This window comes from Dermochelys coriacea, chromosome 7 (assembly GCF_009764565.3).
Source record: "Dermochelys coriacea isolate rDerCor1 chromosome 7, rDerCor1.pri.v4, whole genome shotgun sequence".
Classification (NCBI taxonomy): Eukaryota; Metazoa; Chordata; order Testudines; family Dermochelyidae; genus Dermochelys; species Dermochelys coriacea.
In genome coordinates, this window is record NC_050074.1 from 107,481,871 (window position 1) to 107,505,373 (window position 23,503).

General features: G+C 40.8%; 1 protein-coding gene across 1 annotated transcript in view; it reads right to left on the reverse strand.

Moving 5' to 3' along the window:
• Positions 1-7,034, reverse strand: part of LOC119859027 (deleted in malignant brain tumors 1 protein) — a 39,652-nt gene extending 32,618 nt beyond the window's left edge. Inside the window, 3 exon segments of the mRNA XM_043519375.1 lie at positions 906-1,163; positions 2,557-2,595; positions 6,827-7,034. Of these exon segments, the coding sequence (XP_043375310.1) occupies positions 906-1,163; positions 2,557-2,595; positions 6,827-7,034 (505 nt within the window).
• Between the last annotated feature and the right edge of the window lie 16,469 nt (positions 7,035-23,503).

A 23,503-nucleotide genomic window follows, 5' to 3' on the forward strand; every position in this document is an offset into this window, starting at 1 on the left:
TAAAATATTTTGAATTAGCTGAAACATACTTTTCTCAACTTTTCGATTTACTGAAATTTTCAAATATTTGGTTTTTGATCCAGACCACAAATGATATTTTGAAATTGCTAATGAAGGGGAAAAACATCTGGTATTAGCTCGGATGTATTTATAACATTATAAGGGGAAATGACATTCGAAGCTGCATGACTTTACTGGAGGATGTATTGTCTGAAAACAAGTAGAGCAAACTTTGAAGACACCATGTTTGTCATATCTTGTGACGGGTTATCATAAAACGTGCTTGACTCCCACTGAGCTCAGTGAAAAAACTCCCAGAAAAATTTACCTCTCTCGATGGCAAGTGATTATGGCTGAAACTTAAATAGGTCTTGCATCTTTGGATCCCAAGTGCTTCATGAAGTTGACTATGTCTCATTATCCCTATTTTACTTTTAGGTGAATGAGGTCAAAAGAAACTAAGTGGCATGGCAGAGTCATGAATAAAATCTAGGTTTCCCCCATCCCATTTCCACGGCCTATCACCATTACAATATTTTACTTTCAAAGGAAGTGAGCTTACCAGAACAGAAAACTACCCTGGTTGACAGATACTGCCCTTGGAACTTCAGAATAATATCATCACTACTTGGCTATCCTAGGGTGCTTCCCCTCCACCCCTCCCACTTTTTTTTTTGGTACATCTTTATTCTATGCTAGCACCCTCACATTCACCATGGAACTAACTGGCTGGCTGATTGAAGCATGGAACTAATGTTTGAGGAAGTAGAAAAGTGGTACGGGATCCATTTCCAAAACTGTATTTCATGTATTGAAAACCTTGTAATGTGACTTTCAAAAACATCTTCGACATGGTGAAAAGCATGTCATTCACCTGTAAGACACCTGCAAACTCTTGTATTTACCTGAGCAGATGACACCGGCATCTTCAGAATGACCACAGTTATGAGAGAGCCATCCTGAATGAGGACAGTCCCATAGACTGTATTCCCATCCTTTGCAATTCACATTATCCAGAACAATATTTCCTGAGCCTTGACCGAAATAGGCATTGGTCTTTGCTGCAACACCATATCCACATCCAAGCTGCCTGCACACAACATTTGCGTCATTGAGATCCCAAGAATCATCACACACTGTCCCCCAGGATCCTGCGTAAAAGACTTCACACGACCCTCACATCTGCTATATGAATTCACCAGTCTCAATGCCAGCCCTAAAATAGATGTAAGGGAATTATTATTAGCACATTAGTTATAGTTTCATTGCTTTTCATAACTTTCTGGTAACTGGGTTGAATCTGGTCCATGTATGGAAATCCAATTGACTGCTGTGGGGATTCCATAGGCCAGATCACACATCTGGATCAACATTAGAGAAACACATTTGAAAAAGTAATCCCAAGTGTACGTATAAAAAGATGGCATCTAAATTAGCTGTTACCACTGAAGATAGGGATCTTGGAGTCATCATGAGTAGTTCTGTGAAAACATTTGCTCAATGTGCAGTGGCAGGCAAAAAAAGCTAACAGAATGATGGGAATCATGAGGAAAGGAATAGATAAGGTAAAAAAATATCATAATGCCACAATAAAATCCATGGTACATCCACATATTGAATACTGCTTGCAGTTTTGGTCACCCCATTTCTTAAAAGATGTATAAGAATTAGAAAAAGTACAGAGAAGGGCGACAAATTGATTTGAGTTATAGAATGTTTTAATCTGTCCATATGTGGACAGATTAAAAAGACTGGTTTCAGAGTAGCAGCCGTGTTAGTCTGTATTCTCAAAAAGAAAAGGAGTACTTGTGGCACCTTAGAGACTAACAAATTTATTAGAGCATAAGCTTTCGTGAGCTACAGCTCACTTCATCGGATGCATACCGATGAAGTGAGCTGTAGCTCACGAAAGCTTATGCTCTATAAATTTGTTAGTCTCTAAGGTGCCACAAGGTACTCCTTTTCTTATTAAAAGACTGGGACTCTAACTTAGAAAAGAGACCACTACGGGGTGATTGAATAGACATCTATAAATCATGAATGTTATGAAGAACGTGAGTATGGTGATGTTATTTACCCCTTCACATAACGCAAAAACTAGGGGGACTCACCCGATGAAACTAATAGATTAGCAAGTTTAAATAAACAAAAGGCTGTAATACTTCATCCAATACACAGTTAACCTGTAAAACTCATTGCCAGGGGATACTGTGAAGGTCAAATGTATAACTGGGGTTCATAAAGAATGAGAAGTTCATGGAGGAAAGGTCCATCAATGGCTATTAGCCAAGATTGTCAGGAACACAACCCCATGCTCTGGGTGTCCCTAAACCACCATCTACCAGCAGCTGGGACAGGGGATTGATCACTCAAAATTTCCCTGGTCTGTTCATTCCCTCTGAAGCATCTGGCATTGGCCACTGTTAGAAGACAGGATTCTGGACTAGATGGACTGCTGGTCTGAATTAGTATGGCTGTTCTTGTGATCAGGTCGATGGTGCCGAATCCCATAGTAAAAGAAGAAATTTTATTAAAACAAGGTAAAACAACACTTACCATTTAGAGTGGTGCTCACTGGAGGGAAAGAGGTGCTCCCTGTAGTAAGACAAAGGCACAATTAGAGAAGACATTTATGATAATGACAATGGATCCTGCTATTGTGCTATCAAGGAGGTGAACATTAATTTGCAATAGAAATAGCCAATGATATGCAAGAGCAGAGGAACAGCAAAATATGCTCTAAATCCCAGCCTCGGGATGCACAGTGGCACTTTAAGAAAACCTCCTGAACAATTTAAAGACAAATATTATAAATCAACATAACAATCGTATTTAGAACTTTTATATAGGGCTGTTGATTAATCACAGTTAATTCACATGATTAACTCAAAAAAATTAATCACAATTAAAAAAATTAATCTAGGACCCTGTATTGCCTCTGCACCACCCCCACTGCAGGACTGTGCCTAAGTGGAACTATCAAACCCTTAATTAGCAGGGTGAGTGCAAAGGAGAGCTCAGCTCAGACCAACACATCTGCCAGGGATGTGAATAATACAAGCACAACTCTGCATCTGGCAGTAAAGAACAGGGAAAACAGGGCAGCTGAACAGGAGATGGGGCAGGTTGAGATCCCCTGGAAAAGTCCTAGACAAATAACAGGACTTTAGATAATGGAGCTCAACAAAAATAGGCAAACAAACAAAAATAAAAATCATGGAAATGTCTCTGTACCAATGGAAGAAGCTTCAGAGTAGAAAGAGGTAAACTAGGAGGGGTGTCGATAGAAAAGGGTTTAGACTTAACCGACATTACATCTATAGGAACGTAGTAGAGTTTGCTAGTTATTCTAAAAATTATAAAATTTAATTGTGATGATGCCTTTTCTATAGGTGTTTGAATCACCATATAGAATTTTATAGCAGGAATATCAATGCCTATAAAAACTCTATAGAACAGTTAAAATGATAGGGTATAATTTTCTATTAAATTCTATAGCACTTCTTTGTAAGAGAGACAAAGTGTGTCAGACAATATCTTTTACTGGAATAACTACTGTTGGTGAGAGGGAACAACAACTTCTCCATAAGAGCAAATGTACAGTGCTCACTTTATACTTATTTTTATTACAAATATTTGCACTGTAAAAAAACAAAAGAAACAGTATTTTTCAATTTCCCCATTACAAATACTGCAGGTGAAATCTCTTATATGAAAGTTGAACTTACAAATGTAGAATTATGTACAAAAAAACTGCACTCAGAAATAAAACAAAGTAAAATTTTAGAGCCTGCAAGTCCACTCAGTCCTACTTCTTGTTCAGCCAACTACTCAGACAAACAGTTTGTTTACATTTGCAGGAGATAAATGCTGCCCGCTTCTTATTTACAACGTCACCTGAAAGTGAGAACAGGCATTTGCATGGCACTGTTGTAGCTGGCGTTGCAAGATATTTACGTGCCAGATGCACTAAAAATTTATATGTCCCTTCATGCTTTAACCACCATTCCAGATGATATGTGCCCATGCTGAGAACAAGTTCTGTTTGATAACAATTCAAAACAGTGCAGACCAATGCATGTTCATTTTCATCATCTGAGTCAAATGCCACCAGCAGAGAAGATTGATTTTCTTTTTTGGTGGTTTGGGTTCTCTAGATTCTGCATCAGAGTGTTGCTCTTTTAAAACTTCTGAAAGCATACTCCACACCTCATCCCTCTCAGATTTTGGAAGGCACTTCTGATTCTTAAACCTTGGGTTGAGTGCTATATCTATCCTTAGAAATCGCACATTGGTACCTTCCTTGCATTTTGTGAAATCTGCAGTGATAGTGTTCTTGAAATAAACAACTTACGGGGTCATCATCCGAGACTGCTATAAAGTGAAATATACGGCAGAATGGGGGTAAAACAGAGCAGGAGGCATACAATTCTCCCGCAAGGAGTTCAGTCACAAATTTAATTAATGCATTATTTTTTTAACGAGCACCATCAGCATGGAAGCATTTCCTCTGGAATGGTGGACAAAGCATGAAGTGGCATATATGAATGTTTAGAATATCTGGCACGTAAATACCTTCCAATGCCAGCTACAAAAGTGCCACGCAAACTCCTAGTCTCACTTTCAGATGACATTGTAAATAAGAAGTGGGCAATATTATCTCCCATAAATGTAAACACACTTTTTTCTCTTGGTGATTGGCTGAACAAGAAGCAGGACTGAGTGGACTTCTAGACTCTAAAGTTTTACACTGTTTTGTCTTTGAGTGCAGTTATGTAACAGAAAAAAAAATCTACATTTGTAAGCTGCATTTTCACAATAAAAAGAGAAGGAGTACTTGTGGCACCTTAGAGACTAACAAATTTATTTGAGCATCAGCTTTCGTGAGCTACAGCTCACTTCATCAGATGCAAATGCATCCAAATGCATCCGATGAAGTGAGCTGTAGCTCACGAAAGCTTATGCTCAAATAAATTTGTTAGTCTCTAAGGTGCCACAAGTACTCCTTTTTTTTTGCAAATACAGACTAACACAGCTGCTACTCTGAAACCTGACAATAAAGAGATTGCACTACAGTACTTGGATGAGGTGGATTGAAAAATACTATTTCTTTGTTGATCATTTTACAGACCAAATATTTGTAATCAAAAATAATATAAAGTGAGCATTGCACATTTTGTATTCTGTGTTGTAACTAATGTCAATATATTTGAAAGTGTAGAAAGACATCCAAAAATATTTAATAAAATTTCAATTGGTATTCTATTGTTTAACAGTGCAATTAAGACTGTGATTAATCACCATTCATTTTTTTAATTACGATTAATTTTTTGAGTGAATTGTGTGAGTTAACTGCAATTAATCGACAGCCCTAGTATATAGTGAAGGAATTTGTGTTTGTTTCTTATTCTTTGAACAATTATTATAGTTTAAGGGTGTCTTCTAAATTGTTCATCTCTTTATTACTGGGTAATTTGATGAATGTGCCAAATAGTCAAGGAATCTCGCAGAGCCAGATCCCCTGCTGGTGTACAATGGTGTAGATACATTCACTTGGATCAGTCACACCAATTCAAATGGGGTGAGGATCTGGACTAAACATTATTACAGAGCCAAATATAAAGTGGTGCCACAGAATCTTCTGGAAGAAATCTTTCCTTTCTTATTATTTAGTATCAACTAAACATGGGCTTATCTAGATGTGTAGTTCTTGTGAATTCCATGCCCACAACTATAGGTTGGGTACATCAGCTTTTTCCTGTACTTGTTACAATACTTATTACAGTTTTAATATCCACAACCAAAGGAGATAAAACTTTTCAGTGCCTACAATGAAGACCAATACTTTCAAAACATTACATTGTTTCTTCTTCAGCAAGAAAAAAAAATATAAGAGATTGCATCCAACAGCTCCTTTGTTTCAGTTCTTAATAGCAGCAGCTCAGCCTCTTGTATAGCAGTATTATACACTTCTGGTTAGAGTTCCCATCTATTATACCTGTATTGTAAGTGCATTTAGACACTCAAGTACAGATTCCGGAGATGTGCAGTTCAATATATAGAACCTATTCAGCTAGGTACTGAGCAGTCTGGCTTTGGTCCAGCAAAATATTTAAACACATGAGTGGTCTCACCGACTGCAATAGGACTACTTAAGGGCATACATTTAAGCCTCTGCTTAAGAGCTTTGCTGAATTAGAGCCAGATTGCTCAGCATCTAACAGGATCAAGTCCATAATTTACAAGGTAAAGTATAAATCTTGAGTTACCCGTTTCTGGAGGCGCTGTTAGTCCAGAACCTGTTGATGCAGAAACATCAGACTTTTAGACATGGGACATTCCTATTGGATGGGTCCTTCACTGAGGATGTCATGTTTCATGCAACAAAGCAGAAGCATGAAACACCATGTTTGCAAAAAGTTAATTATATTAATCATTGGGATAACCCGCAGATAATAAAATTGTGCTTCCTGTGACTCAAACCCAATCCCACTAAAGTTAATGGAGAAATATCCCTTGACCTTAAGGGATGTCGGATTGGGACCATACTAACCCAGCTGATAAAACTCCTGACCTACACACACACACGATGGTTCATATCACATCACTCATTCATATAATCTACATCAACACCTAATGAACTTTCCTTTAAAGTATGGATTACATATTTGAAGTGTATTTTAGCTAAGAATATGATATATACACTGAAAGAAAAAGTGTAAAGCAAAACTTTTTAAAATACAATCCTTAGTCTATTTTACAACAAACACAAAGCTGATTCGCTGATTATAAAAGCTACAGATATTCAATAAAAGAGAATACATACCTGCACATATGACACTAGCATCTCCATAAACGCCACATGAATAGTATGGGTCTTCATAAGGGCAAGACCACAAAAAGTCTTCAGAGCCAGTGCAGCTCACACGAGTCATCCAAGGACTTGCCCAGCCTTCTCCAAAATAGCTATTTCTCAGAGCAGCAACAGGCTTGCCACAGCCCAGTTGCCTGCACACAACTCGTGCATCGTTCATGTCCCACAAATCACCACAAACTTTTACCCAGCCTCCTAAGTGAAGGATTTCAACACGACCTGCACAGTGGTTTGGCCCATTTGCAAGTTTTAGCACCAGCTCTGTGAAAGACACAAATCAATTGATTGCTAGACTATTTGTCCATTTCACATGGAGATGTTTTAATGCTTTTTGGTTACCAATTAAAATTTGTCCCATACTGGCAATGCAATGCCATTTATTGAGAAGCTAGTCCCTCCTTTAGCTCCTGGTTGGCCATAGCACTATCCTAGTTGACATGATTATCTCAGCAGAGAGGCCAAGGACTCAGTGGTCAATGTGCCTCACCCGAGAAGTCCCATCAAATGAGGAATGTTGGCCCGCGTAGCTATGGCTTGTGCTGTGCTTTTTCTGTGAATGAATAGGAGACTTTGGGCTCCAGCACTCTGAACTATCTTTCCCAAGCATGAAACTCACTTCTCATTTCCAAGCTTCAATTTCAATTTCATGACAATCATAATTAAGTTCACAGGACATTGTCATTTTCCAAACCAGAACACAGAAAGTTGTTAGCTAAATGCATAACATTGTAAATTAAAATCAATATAAATGTAAACAATACTGTATGTAGACAGACTCACCATCACCCATTGTTTCAACTGAAAAAAAGCACATAACACAAACTATTAGTACAAAATACTTAGGCTTCTAGAAAGCTTTTTCTTTTTTCCTGTATAAACATAGTAACTTGTTCAGAAAGCATAAATTTTCTCACATCCAATGTTGTTTGGCACTAGAAAGAACTTCATAGAGGGTGCACACTGTGTGTGCCACAAAATTCCGCTCGCGGTGCTCCCTATAACCCTGCAGAAAGGGAGGTTTATGGCAAGGTGTGAGAGGGGCTGGCTGTCCTGTGACTACGTTCTCTCCCATGAGGAGCTGCTCCCTCCAGGCTTATGGTAGCATATCAGAGCAGTTCTGACTTCAGACACCCGTAGATATTACCAGCCCCTTCTGAAACCCTCCTCTGGGATCAGTCCCTGTGAAAACTCTCTGGTTGCTACAACTAAAGTTGATATATTGCTCCACATCATGATGCTTCTTTAAGCATTCATCTTTCTATTTTAATCCATATGACAATACTTAGGTTCAAGCCAATACTAACTAAAATGTCCAAGGAATGTTTCTGATATAGTGACCAGATGTCTTACATCTGAGTCCAGATACATTACAGCCACTGCCTTCTTCATTCACTCTGTTTCTCAAAAACAGTGATCATTTTTTCTCCTATGATGCATTCTTCCAAAGCTCATGTTGCCCATAGTTATTATTCTTATGCTTAATCTTCTGAAGTCATAGAATCATAGAAAATTAGGGTTGGAAGAGACCAAGGAGGTCATCTAGTCCAACCCCCTTCTCAAAGCAGTACCAACCCCAATTAAATCATCCCAGCCAGGGCTTTGTTAAGCTGGGCCTTAAAAACCTCTAAACATGCAGATTCCACCACCTCTCTAGGTAACCCATTCCAGTGCTTCACCACCCTCCTAGTGAAATAGTTTTTCCTAATATCCAGCCTAGATCTTCCACACTGCAATTTGAGACTATTACTTCTTGTTCTGTCACATCTGCCACCACTGAGAACAGCCTAGCTCCATCATCCAGTCCTCGTGCTAGTGATTTCATTTCAGTGAATATGGTCATTAAACTGTAAAATTCTAGTCTATATTTTCAGTATGTGGGTTCTATATAAAATAGATACAATATTAGTAAAGCAAAGATAAAATAGGGCTTACAAGTGGTGGTTGGCTCTGGTGTCGTAGTTGCAATGGTGTCAGGAATGGCTGTAGTAGTTTCATAAGTGGGTGTAGAGCTCTCTTTTGAGAAAACAAAGACAAAATAGAGAATTTTTTAATAAGGACAAGAATAAATTATTTTATTGCTTAATATACACAAATTTTGTATTACTATTGTGATATTTTAAATTACTTTCTAAGAAACCTTTTCTTTTATGATTATTAATGCACAAATTTTCTTCTTCGTTCCTTTAGCACAAAATGACATGGACTATAGTTGGGAATTTTGTATGTTTGCTTCTGTTTTATTCAGTATTTATTTAAGGTTGTAAGATGACTTATAAGTTGTTTATATACAATTGGCTAATTTCTGAATGCCCCAAAGAGCCAAGGAAACACACAGGACCAGTGCTTTGCTGCTGTAAATTAGCGTAGATCCATTGGCTTGACTGGAGTTACACCAATTTATATCAACTGTCAACTGGACAATTTATATCAACTGGACATGGTCTAAACGTTATTTAAATTGACATTTTAATAGATCCAAGAGCGATCCCATCATCCATTGTGCAAGAGACGTCCCTTCAGTCAGAGAGAGCATGGTGTCAATTGCAAGATTTTTATATATATCAGTTTTGCTCAATATTTTTTAATTTCATCATGTTATAATCATGACACTCAAGCAGACTCGTCTTTCATCTGCAAAATGACCTCATGAACAACAATATTGGGACAATATGCAAAGAAAGTATCTGATCATCTTACACTAGCATCTTCTTTGTGATTGTATTTGTGAACATACCATACTGATACGGGCACTGCCACACAAAGGATTCATTTCCTTTATAATTCATATAACTCAAGAAAATCTCTCTTGTTCCTGGACCAAAATGAGCACACACTAATGGTGACGCGTCAGGAAGGGCAGCCACCTGCGAGCAAAATGCAAATAAAGGCCTGCTTTTTGGAACCTCCTAGGTTATGTTAGCTGCCTCCATGTCTATATCAAACCACAGATTTACATCCAGGGATGAATAGTGCCGATATGCTAGCTGATCATCTGCATCCCATGAAGGGGTGTGGCAGCTGGCATGTACCTTGTGTGCATCCAAGGGGAAAGCACTGCATCTCTGAATCAGAATGCCACCTAGTACTCGATCTAGGACCCTGTATTGGCTCTGCACCACCCCCACTGCAGGACTGTGCCTAAATGGAACTATCAAACCTTAATCAGCAGGAACATTTCTGAGTGCAGAGGAGCACTCAGCTCAGACAACATATCTGCCAGGGATGTGAATAATACAAGCACAACTCTGGATCTGGCAGTAAAGAACGAGGGAAGAAGGTGTAGCTGAACAGGAATGGGGCAGGTTGAGATCATATGGGAAAGTCCTAGACAAATAACATGGGCTTTAGATGATGGAGCTAAATAAAAATAGGCAAACAGACAAAAATAAAATCATGGAAGTATCTCAGTACAATGGAAGCAGCCTTAAAGCAGAAAGAGATAAACTAGGAGGAGAGTTGATGGAAGAGATTTTGGATTTAACAAGACTTACTGAAACCTGGTGGAATGGCACAAATCAGTGATACAGTACAGGAGGACAGATGATGCGCTATAGTGTTATTTGGGTAGCACCTATTCTAAAATAGTCCATAGAATCTATGAGTTAAAATTTCCGAGAGGGTCATAAAGCAAAATTAGCATGGATACAAATTCTGACTCCTAGGTACACCAATATACTTAGTAACGTCATACTGCTAGTCCCCAGATGGAGGGAAATTGTGAGTGCAGTGTTGCGGGAGATGAGAGGTACTGAATCTAAAAAGAGAGAGAGTAAAGTGCGACTTTTCCCCCACCTACAAATTGGTTGTGTCAAATGAAGACAAGTTTTACAGAGCAATTTTTCCGCACTTAAATTTTCCGCACCTTAACTTCTTAGAACAGCTAGTTTTAGAGCACACAGTACGATGGGTTACTCTGAATTATGTCCTAAGGAAAAAATGGGAGCTGATTCAAAAAGAACCTTTAGCTGTCCTATTATCATGTAATAATGCAATATACACAAGTTCAACATTCTCAGGAGGAGAAAGGGACCAAAAATGTGAAATGTAGATTAAAATTTTGAATGGGGGGAATTAAAAAACAATTAAAATGGAGAAAGCTGGTCTAAAGTCCCTAAAATCAAAATTGAAGACATTAAAATGCTCTAACTCAGTATGGAGGCTGTGTTAGCTTTAACACACCAAACCGTAACTGAGTTACAGGAGGCATGAATACGCCTGAAGCAAAAAGAATTCAGGAAGGCAAGAAAAGATGATGAAAGTGAAATGATGGGGTTCAAGAGGCTGTTCAAGCCAATTACACACCACACAACAAAAATACTAACCCAGGAACCTATCCCTGCAACAAACCCCTTTGCCCACTCTGTCCACATATCTATTCAAGGGACATCATCATAGGACCTAATCACATCAGACACACCATCAGGGGCTCACTCATCTGCACATCTACCAACATGATATATGCCATCATATGCCAGCAATGCCCAGCTGCCATGTACATTGGCCAAACTGGACAGTCTCTATGCAAAACAATAAATGGACACAAATCCGACGTCAAGAATTATAACATTCAAAAACATGTCGGAGAACACTTCAATCTCCCTGGACACTCAATAACAGACTTAAAAGTGACAGGTTTCAGAGTAGCAGCTGTGTTAGTCTGTATTCGCCAAAAGAAAAGGAGTATTTGTGGCACCTTAGAGACTAAAATTTATTTGAGCATAAGCTTTCGTGAGCTACAGCTCACTTCATCGGATGCATTCAGTGGAAAATGGCAATTCTTCAACAACAAAACTTCAAAAACAGACTCCAAAGAGAAACTGCAGAGCTGGAATTAATTTGCAAACTAGACACTATCAAATTAGGCCTGAATAAAGACTGGAAGTGGATGGGTCACTACAAAAACTAAAAACTAATTTCCCTATGCTAATTTCTCCCTATTGTTACTCACACCTTCTTGTCAACTGTTTGAAATGGGCCACCCTGATTACATTGGCCCCATTAGCACTACAAAAGTGATTTTTCCTCCTGTTGATAATAGCCCACTTCCACTTTAATTGAGTTGTCTCATTAGCACTGACCCCCCCCACTTGGTAAGGCAACTCCCATCTTTTCATGTACAGTGTATATATATCTATATCTATATATATCTACCTACTGTATTTTCTATCCATGCACCTGATGAAGTGGGTTTTAGCCCATGAAAGCTTATGCCCAAATAAATTTGTTCGTCTCTAAGGTCCCACAAGTACTCCTCGTTGTTTTTGCTGATACAGACTAACACGGCTACCACTCTGAAATCAGTCAACCTTGTAGAACAAGGTTTCCTTTCTCCTGACATCACAATAGTAACAGTGGTGGCAACAGCTACAAAAAAGGCTGGCATTTCTAGCCCTCTGTAAAAACGCAAAGAACATCTCGGCAGAAAGGAGGAAGACTGGGGAGAGAGATGGCTGAATAGATTAAAAGAGCTAGGCTGGTCATAAGGAGGGATCATCAATATTGTTCATATTTCATGATGATTTATAGCTTACAATCAAAAGTATTTGTAACTTAACTGTACACATAGCTAGCCTATGAAGCCACTGAGCTTTCCCCTTCCTCCCCCATTGCTTGTTAAACCAACATGTTGCATCTTGTCTTACTCATATTGTCAGCTCTTCAGGGAAACTTATAATGTGTTTGAAGCCACTATTGTAATACAGATAAATAATAATTTTTAAAATGTGTGTGTCCACAAGGTGGTGCTAAATCTTTTAGATCCATGAAAGACATTCATTTAAAATGAACCATCCAACACAAGATGATTTTGTTTTCACTGAGCATGAGTTTTTCTTGGAAAAATCAACTGACCAAGGGACAATACCACTATTAATTCAGCCATTTCTCTCTCAAATATATTTAGAAATAACTCAAACAGCTATAATGTTAAATCTCTTTGGTCACTCAATTACAGACCCGAGAGTGGCTATTCTTCAACAAAAAAACTTCAAAAACAGACTCCAATGAGAGACTGCTGAACTGGAATTAATTTGCAAACTGGATACAATTAACTTAGGCTTGAATAGAAACTGGGAGTGGATGGGTCATTACACAAAGTAAAACTATTTCCCAGTGTTATCCCCCCCCCCCCCCATTATTCCTCAGACGTTCTTGTCAACTGCTTAAAATGGCCCACCTTGATTATTGCCACAAAAGGTTTTCTTCCTTCCCCCCACACTCCCTACCTGCTGGTAATAGCTCATCTTAAGTGATCACTCTCCTTACAGTGTGTATGGTAATACCCATTGTTTCATGTTCTCTGTGTGTGTGTGTATATAAATCTCCCCACTGTATTTTCCACTGAATGCATCCGATGAAGTGAACTGTAGCTCACGAAAGCTTATGCTCAAATAAGTTTGTTAGTCTCTAAGGTGCCACAAGTACTCCTTTTCTTTTTGCGAATACAGACTAACACGGCTGCTACTCTGAAATCTAGTATAGTTTTTCTTGATGTCAAATAGCTAGAAAAAAATAATTTCTAAAGACTGTGAACACGTCAGCCAAACATATTCTTGTTCCTTGGCCTCTTCTTGGTCCTAGCTTTAAACTACATAATCTGTCTCTGCACAGGGCCTGATTCTAATCTCACAAAAGTGAGAAACAAGATAAGCTCCATTTAAATCAATTGGTTTTATTGGTCTAAAGTCAGTATGTGAGATCAGAATCAGGCCTATCTTGTTCATAATGGGCCTGTCATCCTGACATACTTCAGCTGGATCCAGCTAAACTACTGGCGGTAGCTATGTCATTTTTAAAAAAGAAGCTATATTCAGTTAAAGTGGGTGAATATTGAATCATGCTATGGTGAATATCATAATAAACAACAATAGAATGTTGCTAGTACTATGAATTAGACATATAAAGTGGTTCCATACCACTGCTTCATCAACAAATATATTGCTTTATTAGCAAGTAGTGATTTTGCAGGGATCAAATATTCAGTCTCCCCAGAAATGCATGTTAGTGCATGTTAGTGGGTGGTCATTTTAACAGGAGTGGGAAAACCAATCAGAGCCCAGACTAGACAATTCCCATCTTTGACGGGGCTGGAATATTTGAACAAGGCAGTAACTCCATATATCTCACCTTGAAGATCCAATTAGATTACTTTGTGCAATGGGTACCAAAACAGTAGATGTTATTATTAAGGTTTAGTTGTTTGGCACAACTGTCTAATAGTTCTGTGTAATGCTTTAATAGGTAAGCAGCTTTCTTTTGATTTAGGTTTGATACTTCTTAAAACAGCTCAAAGTGCATGCATTTATTTTCCATTTTATATACTGATTGCAGTGTTATAAAAACAGGAAATATCTCTCAACATTTTAGTCATTCAGAATACATTCGAATAAAAAATGGGCTCTAACCATTAAACCAATCTGAGAACCCTCCAAACTTTGGGCAAATTCAGATTCAGATCCAAAATTCATTATTTGAGCCCCTCTCTGTAGTGAATACACTATGGAAAAGATTAATCTTGCACCCTGACTTTGCGTGACCGTGCCATTGAAGTGGGAAGTAGTGCTGTAACACAGTGTCATCTCCAGCAGTTCCTTTTGGAGTCTATGATCAGAATCAGATACAGGGATTTGGGCAACACTAGCCTTGCCTGCCTGTTTGTTGCCTATTCCCCACATTAAAAGCTGAAAAAGCTGACTGTAATGGGGGTCAGGGCTCTTGTTCACTCATCGTATTAGCAGGTTTTAAAATGCTACGTAAGGCTGGTGAAGGTCTACTGACTGTGAGGTGTAGCCTTCAGCCTTGGGGATCATAGTCAGCTAACAAGTTAAATCAGCTGCACTGGGCTTGGGATAGAGAATCGGGGAGCCGTAACTGGTTGTTGGTCTCATCATTTCTTCTTTTCCGCTCTGTTGAGTGGCTGATGGGGGTAAAGGAGCCATGTACGTGATTTTGCCTAAACCTAGGTTTAGGCAAAATCAGTTGAGCTCCTGCTATGCACTGTGGGTCGTACAGCGCCACAAGGAAACAAGCTACCCTCCTTTCTCACCTGCAATGCAACAGGCTGCCAGCAGGAGAGCTGCAGTAGGAAAGAACAACCAAGGATTCACCAGAGTGTTCTCAGCTCCCTCAGAGCTGCTCCTGGGTCTGCAGTAGGATGACTGGATGTCACAGTTTTATAGGGACAGTCCTGATATTCAAGGCATTTTCTTATTTAGACACCTATTACCCCCCACCCCCGTTCTGATTTTTCATACTTCCTATCAGGTCACCCTAGACTGCAGGAAAGCAATGGGGTGCAGTTGGAGACACAATGCCCCTATCATAAGCTTATACTGATGGGGCTGATTCAAACACTAGCATTTAAAAATTGCAGGACACAGCACAGGGTCCATTTCCACAGCACAGTTCCAATTTATAATATACAATATGCATTACAGTCAGCTATCTAGGACCATAGTTGGGACTGTCCTAGCGCAAATGACTGCAGATATTGGCCAAATGCATCTAATGGAAAAGTTTGTTGTTCTCTCTCCCCAGAGAAGTTATTCCAATAAAAGATATTACCTCACCCACCTGGTCTCTCTTACAGAGAAGTGCTATAGAATTTAATAGAAAATTTTAACTGTTCTAAAGAGTTTAATAGGGATTGATATTCCTACTATAAAATTCTATACGATTCAGAAACCTATAGAAAGGACATCGCTACTATTATATTTTATAATTTTTAGAATAATCTCTAGCAACCCCGATTACATTCCTATATAATTATGTAACCCTATAGAGTATTCCATATGGGATATATAATTAATAATTACATTTACATCCAGGTAACTCTATTGAAGTGTATTCATACTGGTGTCATCCTGACAGCAGGTTTGTCTGGCTATGCAGACTCCCTCCTCAGGCCCTACGTTACCAGCACTCCCAGCTATCTTCGAGACACCACAGACTTCCTGAGGAAACTATAGTCCATTGGTGATCTTCCTAAAAACATCATCCTAGCCACTATGGATGTAGAAGCCCTCTACACCAACATTCCACACAAAGATGGACTACAAGCCGTCAGGAACAGTATCCCCGATAATGTCACGGCTAACCTGGTGGCTGAACTTTGTGACTTTGTCCTCACCCATAACTATTTCACATTTGGTGACAATGTATACCTTCAAATCAGCGGCATTGTGATGGGTACTACACAAGAGATCCACTTCCTGGACACTACGGTGCTAATAAGCGATGGTCGCATAAACACCACCCTATATCGGAAACCTACTGACCACTATTCCTACCTACATGCCTCTAGCTTTCATCCAGATCATACCACACGATCTATTGTCTACAGCCAAGCGATATACGATATAACTGCATTTGCTCCAACCCTCAGACAGAGACAAACACCTACAAGATCTCTATCATGCATTCCTACAACTACAATACCCACCTGCTGAAGTGAAGAAACAGATTGACAGAGCCAGAAGAGTACCCAGAAGTCACCTACTACAGGACAGGCCCAACAAAGAAAATAACAGAACGCCACTAGCCATCACCTTCAGCCCCCAAATAAAACCTCTCCAACGCATCATCAAGGATCTACAACCTATCCTGAAGGACACCCCATCACTCTCACAGATCTTGGGAGACAGGCCAGTACTTGCTTACAGACAGCCCCCCAATCTGAAGCAAATACTCACCAGCAACCACACACCACACAACAGAACCACTAACCCAGGAACCTATCCTTGCAACAAAGCCCGTTGCCAACTCTGTCCACATATCTATTCAGGGGATACCATCATAGGGCCTAATCACATCAGCCACACTATCAGAGGCTCCTTCACCTGCGCATCTACCAATGTGATATATGCCATCATGTGCCAGCAATGCCCCTCTGCCATGTACATTGGCCAAACTGGACAGTCTCTACGTAAAAGAATGAATGGACACAAATCAGACGTCAAGAATTATAACATTCAAAAAACAGTTGGAGAACACTTCAATCTCTCTGGTCAATTACAGACCTAAGAGTGGCTATCCTTCAACAAAAAAGCTTCAAAAACAGACTCCAACGAGAGACTGCTGAATTGGAATTAATTTGCAAACTGGATACAATTAACTTAGGCTTGAATAGAGACTGGGAATGGATGAGTCATTACACAAAGTAAAACTATTTCCCCATGTTATTTCTTCTCCTCCCCCCCCCCCCCCCCCCACTGTTCCTCAGATATTCTTGTTAACTGCTGGAATTAGCCTACCTTGCTTGTCACCATGAAAGGTTTTCCTCCTTTCCCCCCCTGCTGCTGGTGATGGCTTATCTTAAGTGATCACTCTCCTTACAGTGTGTGTGATAAACCCATTGTTTCATGTTCTCTGCGTGTGTGTATATAAATCTCCCCTCTGTTTTTTCCACCAAATGCATCCGATGAAGTGAGCTGTAGCTCACGAAAACTTATGCTCTAATAAATTTGTTAGTCTCTAAGGTGCCACAAGTACTCCTTTTCTTTTTGAGAATACAGACTAACACGGCTGCTACTCTGAAACCTGTCATACTGGTAAGGAAAACATTCCATAATCAATATCTTTATTTCATGATCAATTTGTTCACACTTACTAATTTGTTCACACACTGCACTAAACCCATACCCAGCCAAGTTAGAAGGGTGGTGTATGTTTTTTGTTGTTGTTTTTAGTTAACTGAGCACAAAGAAAGAATGACTGAATCAATGTTGCAAAGCTGACAATCTTATTTAAGCTTGAAAAAAAAATCAAAAAAGGATCAAGTAAATTGTATCAAAATTTCCCACGAATAAAAATGTTGGCCTGAGACTAAACACAAAATAATGTATCCAATTCCTCCCCCCCCCCCCTCCACTTCCCAATTTCTGAAAAGTTATCACATCCAGGGGTTTTTCATCTGTTCATGGACCCATAATACCTGTACCACTGAAGCTGCCAAATAAATGCTTCAAGTAAACATGTCCCTATTTGCAAGCAGCGTGTACAGTAAGGATAAATTTAGCTACAGATGCACAAAGAGCACCACCAGCAAAACTGTTCATTTATCTATGAACACATCAAATTTGGTTGTACAAACTCCTGTTTGCAGATGAAATTTTTGCAACTTTAAAGTCTCAAAATCCTCAGGGTCAAATTGTAAATTTGGAATCAAAGCACTGAAAGTGCTTAAAAAAACAAAAAACACACTACAAAAATTACCTATTTTAGGTCAAATAAAATGTTGTGGTTTGGAGCATTTTTAAACTAAAAGCAAAGGAAATAAAGGGCTAGATTAACAAACTAATAGTAGGGAGGATGGTGGCTGCTTCTTTATGCCCTTCAGTTCAATAGTAGAGCATGCCCTCAGAAAGTGAGACACCCACGTTCAAGTTCCTGCTCCAATGACTAATTATTTATACAAGTGAAACAGTGTCAAAAGAAGAGCGTGCGCGAGCCCCATACCAAATGCCCCATATCCCTGTGCCTGGAGTGCTCTCCTGCAATGGTGGAGACAAATTCAAATCCCTGCTCCAAGTCAGGCAGCAAGGAGAATTGAACCAAGAAATACCACAGCCCAAGTGAATGTCCTAACCACAGAGCTAAAGGTTAAGTGAGACGCCGCTGCCTGCTGTCTCGTGCAAAAAATACAGAGATGCCTGAAACAGCCAACGGCATAATGCATAGAGAGCACTGCAAATAATCTCTCCTGGCCACTGGGAAACAGTGGTGGAGGGATTGGGTAGTAGTGGGGAGAGTTGAGAGAAGAAGAAACTGGAAGAAGCTAGAAGAAGCAGGGACAGTCGGTGGAGGGAGGGAGATGTAGAGAAGCAGAGGAGGAAATAGAGGATGGGGAGAGAGAGAGAGAGAGAGAGAGAGAGAAACACAAAAAGAATGGAGAAAGAAAGGAGCTTAGTCAGGACCTTCAAATACTTGGGAGGCCAGCCACCTGTTAAGCAGGGATCAGATCACATGATTGGTAGGTTAGGAAGGACATTTTAGGTTAGTTAAGGAGCCAGACTTCAAAGTTGTTCTGAAGAAGTTGCCCTGCTTCATGGTTACAATTAGAGCTCAACATATATCCTTATTCCCCTGTTATAATCATTCAAAAATACACGGAACGGATAAACACAAGCTATCGCACACTCACCCTTCATAAATCTCATTTAACCAAGGGCCTGATGTGAATAGAAATAACTATAATGCTGCTTAAATACTAGTTATGAAAATCACCCACACTATTTCTAGGTACAAAAGTCCAAATCCTATAATATGAGCTTAACAGGATTGTTTAGAATAGGGTGGTTTAACATTTGAACCAGTTACCCAAACCGATGACAAGATAAGAAGAAAGAAAATCACTCCCAAAGGGGAAGATGCCAGCATACTGGTGTGTAATAGTTCATTTACCCCAAGTACACTCTGATAAGATAGAATTGTGAAATTATTACAGTTTGTTAAAATGTATTTAATAAAATATTAGCTGGGTGGTTCAATGTGCGCCTAGAAGTATTACTTTTGCAGCACTTGAAAATAAATATGCCTTTTAGCAAGAGAAATCACATTAGTCCTTAATTTGCACCCTGAACACCAAGATTTGGAGACATTAAATTGTTAACTTACAGGCTATTGATTGACTTGATTTTAATTGTGGCACAAGACACTAACACAAAACACTAGATGGTGGGAGCAAGGTTAATTTCACCATACTAAGCAGTTTATTTAAATGGTTCAAATAATAGTTACAATTAACTAGTTTGTTTGGCTCACATTTTTCAACAGAGCTGTGCTATCCAACGTAGCCCTATATTGACACTACCTTTAATCTTTGCACAAAGCTCCCATTGGCATGACTGGGAGTTCTAGATGTGGACCCAGTGAAAGTAAGCAAAACATGTCTTTACATTTTTGTAAGAATGACCTTGCAAGAATAGTAGGCATTTTACCTGTGGTAGTCTGCAGAGTTCCAGAAATTGTCAGGAACATCCAAATGAAGATCATTGTGGCACTCATCTTGTGAGAGCTCCTGAGGAATGGAGCGGCAGAATTTACAGGCTCTGACTATGGGTGGGGCGTGGCTCAACAGTCTGCTCTGCATCGGCAGTAAATCAATACAAAGTGAATTCCAAAGGTGATTTCATTTCAGTCACAAAGGAAGATGTGTTTAATTTGTTCCCCATTTCATTTTATTTTTATAATCTCGTGGTCTCTGATGGAAGACAATATTTAAACAATAGCATTTCACGCTTCTTGAAGGAGAACTTTTGACATAAATTTCCCACATAAGTTTGACTTGTGTATGAATCAAAAGTTGCCTTTGGTGTCTATAGAGTAGATCCAGGTGCTTTATTCTTCCCAGTTACTGCTGGTGGCATGAAAGGGGGAGAATCTTTGAGACCGTAGGAAGTGGTGGGGTGGCCTTTCCCCAGGAAGGAATTTTTCATGGTGTTTGAAGGGTCAATCAGTTGTCTGCAGTACATAATTCAAGAATGTGATTGAGACACAGCATCACATACAAATATTTGGCAGTAGTTTATTTAATATTTTATTAGTGTCTTATTGACTTGACATTTTGGGGTTCGCCCAGGCCAGTAACAGTTTCGGTCACTGTTTGCCTTGTAATCATGGGTGTCTTCTGGCTGTGCAGATTTGATCCAGAGCTCTGACCCCAGCAACCTGCTCGCAGCCCACTAGCCTCGCACTGGATTTGCCCAACTTGGTTAATCTTTGAAGGCTGAACTTAGTAACTTCTAGCCCCAAATTCACCCCCAAATCATCCTACTGCAGGATCAGTCCCTCTCTCTGGACCCAGAGTAGCAGCCGTGTTAGTCTGTATTCGCAAAAAGAAAAGGAGTACTTGTGGCACCTTAGAGACTAACAAAGCTTATGCTCAAATAAATTTGTTAGTCTCTAAGGTGCCACAAGTACTCCTTTTCTCTCTGGACCCTCACAGAGAAAGTATTAAGTTTGCAGCCTCTATAGAGACAATAAAACACTCTGTTATTAAAAAGGCTTGTTTATCAACCTGAGATAGAATTTTGGGTTTTACCTTTTGATATTCTTATATCGTATACTAATGTGTATGAACAAAGACAGTGTGTGTGTTGCTTCTGCCTTGCCAGATGGGTTTGTTAGTATAACGGGAACAGACCAGAACCAGTTAAAATGTTACAGGGTATGGGGGGAGTGTGATCTATGAGCATATAGTGGAAGGCTGCCTGGCTCTTCTCTCAAGACAAGGTCAAGCAACCAGTTGGGAGGAGCAAAGGGTGATTGGGGGGAAGGTATAAAACACTGAAAGACCAAAGAAATGCCTGTCCCTGACCGTAGCACAACCTCACTCCTTACTACTCCTATGGGGTCAGGCCTGCCGACAGCAATTCTGGGCCCTAGGGCAAAACAGTCAAGGGCACCTGCCGGTGCCCAGTAAGCGGCTGGCTGCACTGCTGGGTGCGCTCTTCTGGCACAGCCAGGGCTTCCACATGCCCATCCAGCTGCCTTCGCTGATGCCGGTACCACCCCGTGCACACCTAGAGCATATGTGCCGACTTCCAGATTTCCTGGGGGGTGTTCGACTCCCTGCTCATCCAGACCCCTTCCCCCAATGCCCAGCCCCGCCCTACCTCTTCCCACCCCATTCCACCCCCTTCCCTGAGGGGGTGCCCCATATACAAATGGTACCTCCCCATAGTGTGGGGGGAGACACGATCTAAAGGGCAGGTCACATGGCCCCACCCCAGGGCCACTGCACTCTCCCCGCCCCATGTTACTTGCCGGGGGGGACTTTTTGTCCTCCCGCTGTGCCTGTGCCCCCCCACCCCCGGCACCTTTTGCTGCTCTCCCTGACGGGCAGGAGCCCAGGTGGGGGGCAGGAGGGAGCCACTTTTAATGTCGGCCCCTCCAGGCTGCTGCTCTGCAGCCCTGCCCGGCAGCTGCCTGAGAGAGCCTGGCTGGGAAGGAGGCAGCTTCTGCTCCCTGCCCGGCTTGGTTGCCGGGGACCCAGCCCCCAAGCCGGGAGCGGAGGTCACCTCCCCAGCCAGGCTCTCTCAAGCAGCCACCAAACAGGGCTGCAGAACAGCATCTCAGTGGATGGAAGGGGCTGGTCCCGCCCCTTCCACTCTCAGCATCTGGGCCATGCATCACCCAGGCCTGCCCCCACCCCACCTCTTCCCACCCTCTGCTCCTCCCCCTCACCCCAGTGCCTCCAGCACCCTGCCAAACAGTCGATGGCAGCGGGCGGGACGCATTAGCAGGGACAGGGATGAGCTAATTGGTGGGGCCCACTGCTGGCGAGAGGCGCTGTGGCGGGAAGGAGGAGTCTGCCGGTCGTTACTCAGCACCCACGCAGCGCCTATGCCTAGGAGCCCTGCGGCTGGCCTGAGCGATTTAAAAGGGCCCGGAGCTCCTGGCCACCACTATCACAGAAGTGCCAGCGGCCAATTGCCGGGCCACTGGGCAATTGCTCCCTTTGCCGCCCCCTGCCCCAGCAGTGGGCTTGCATGGGGTACAGAAGAGGTGGGATGAAAACCCAGACCGAAAATGGAACATGACCATAAGATGTAAGGGGTGGGACTGTGGGCGTGCATTGCAGGTATATTTGGGCCTGCTAAGGAGGAGGAGGTGGGAATCAGGACACAGGGTAAATGCTCTGCAGCATCAGAGCTAGGAAGGGGGACTAACCCCAATAAACATTGCATTGCCTGAACTTCAGATTTCTGGTCCTCTGCTTTCTGTCTGTGTGACAAGAACCAGGGGAGAGGGTGAAGGGAAAGCCCTCTAACATGCTCCAACTTGTTAGCTTTCTATAAGCACACACTTCGCTCATCTTACATAGCACGGATGTTTTATAATGAAAGCAAAATAAGTTTATTATTGTACTGAAGAACAAGGACTAAGTTATACCAAGTAAAAAGGATAAAGGTAAAAATTGTTACAAGCAAATAAAAGTGAAAATATGCTTCTAAAAGACTAAATCTTAACCAGCAAGATAAATCATCTTGAACCATGAGCATCTCTCACTCAGTCTCCTTTCCAGCTTTTTTCTGGCCAGGACCCATCACAGAGATCAAATTGCTTGGTTCCTTTGTCTCTTAAAGTAAAGGATAAAGGAAACCTCTTTCTCTCTCTCTCTCCCTCATATACCCAAAAGGATTGTGTGTGTCTGACAAGTCAAGAAGGCCTCCTGGGGATTCATTCTCCTGTCTCTCTCTGGGGTGCAGGAACCATGTTAATTCTCTGTCTCTTGAATTCAGGATCAGGATAACCACTGCTGGCTTAGCACCATGGCATTTTTTACTGCTAATATGTAAATTGAGGAAAACCCACATTCTTTGATTTAGAACAGACCTCTTTAGCATCTTTACCTAGATTAGGCTGTCTGGTCTTAAACATCAGTTAGTAACATCATACAGAGGGAATTCATAACTTCACGTATAACATTAACACATGGATTTTACAATGACATTAATACTCAGCATGTTATTAGTTTTTATATGATAACCTACACAATACCTTTGGGATAAATACCATAAGAACAGTGTTGGGTGCAGTGAGCTGAACGGCTCTAATGAGTGACAGCGTGCCCTATGGCTGTGGGTGTCTTAGGCTCTTAGGATCACATTACTGATAAAATTTTAGGGG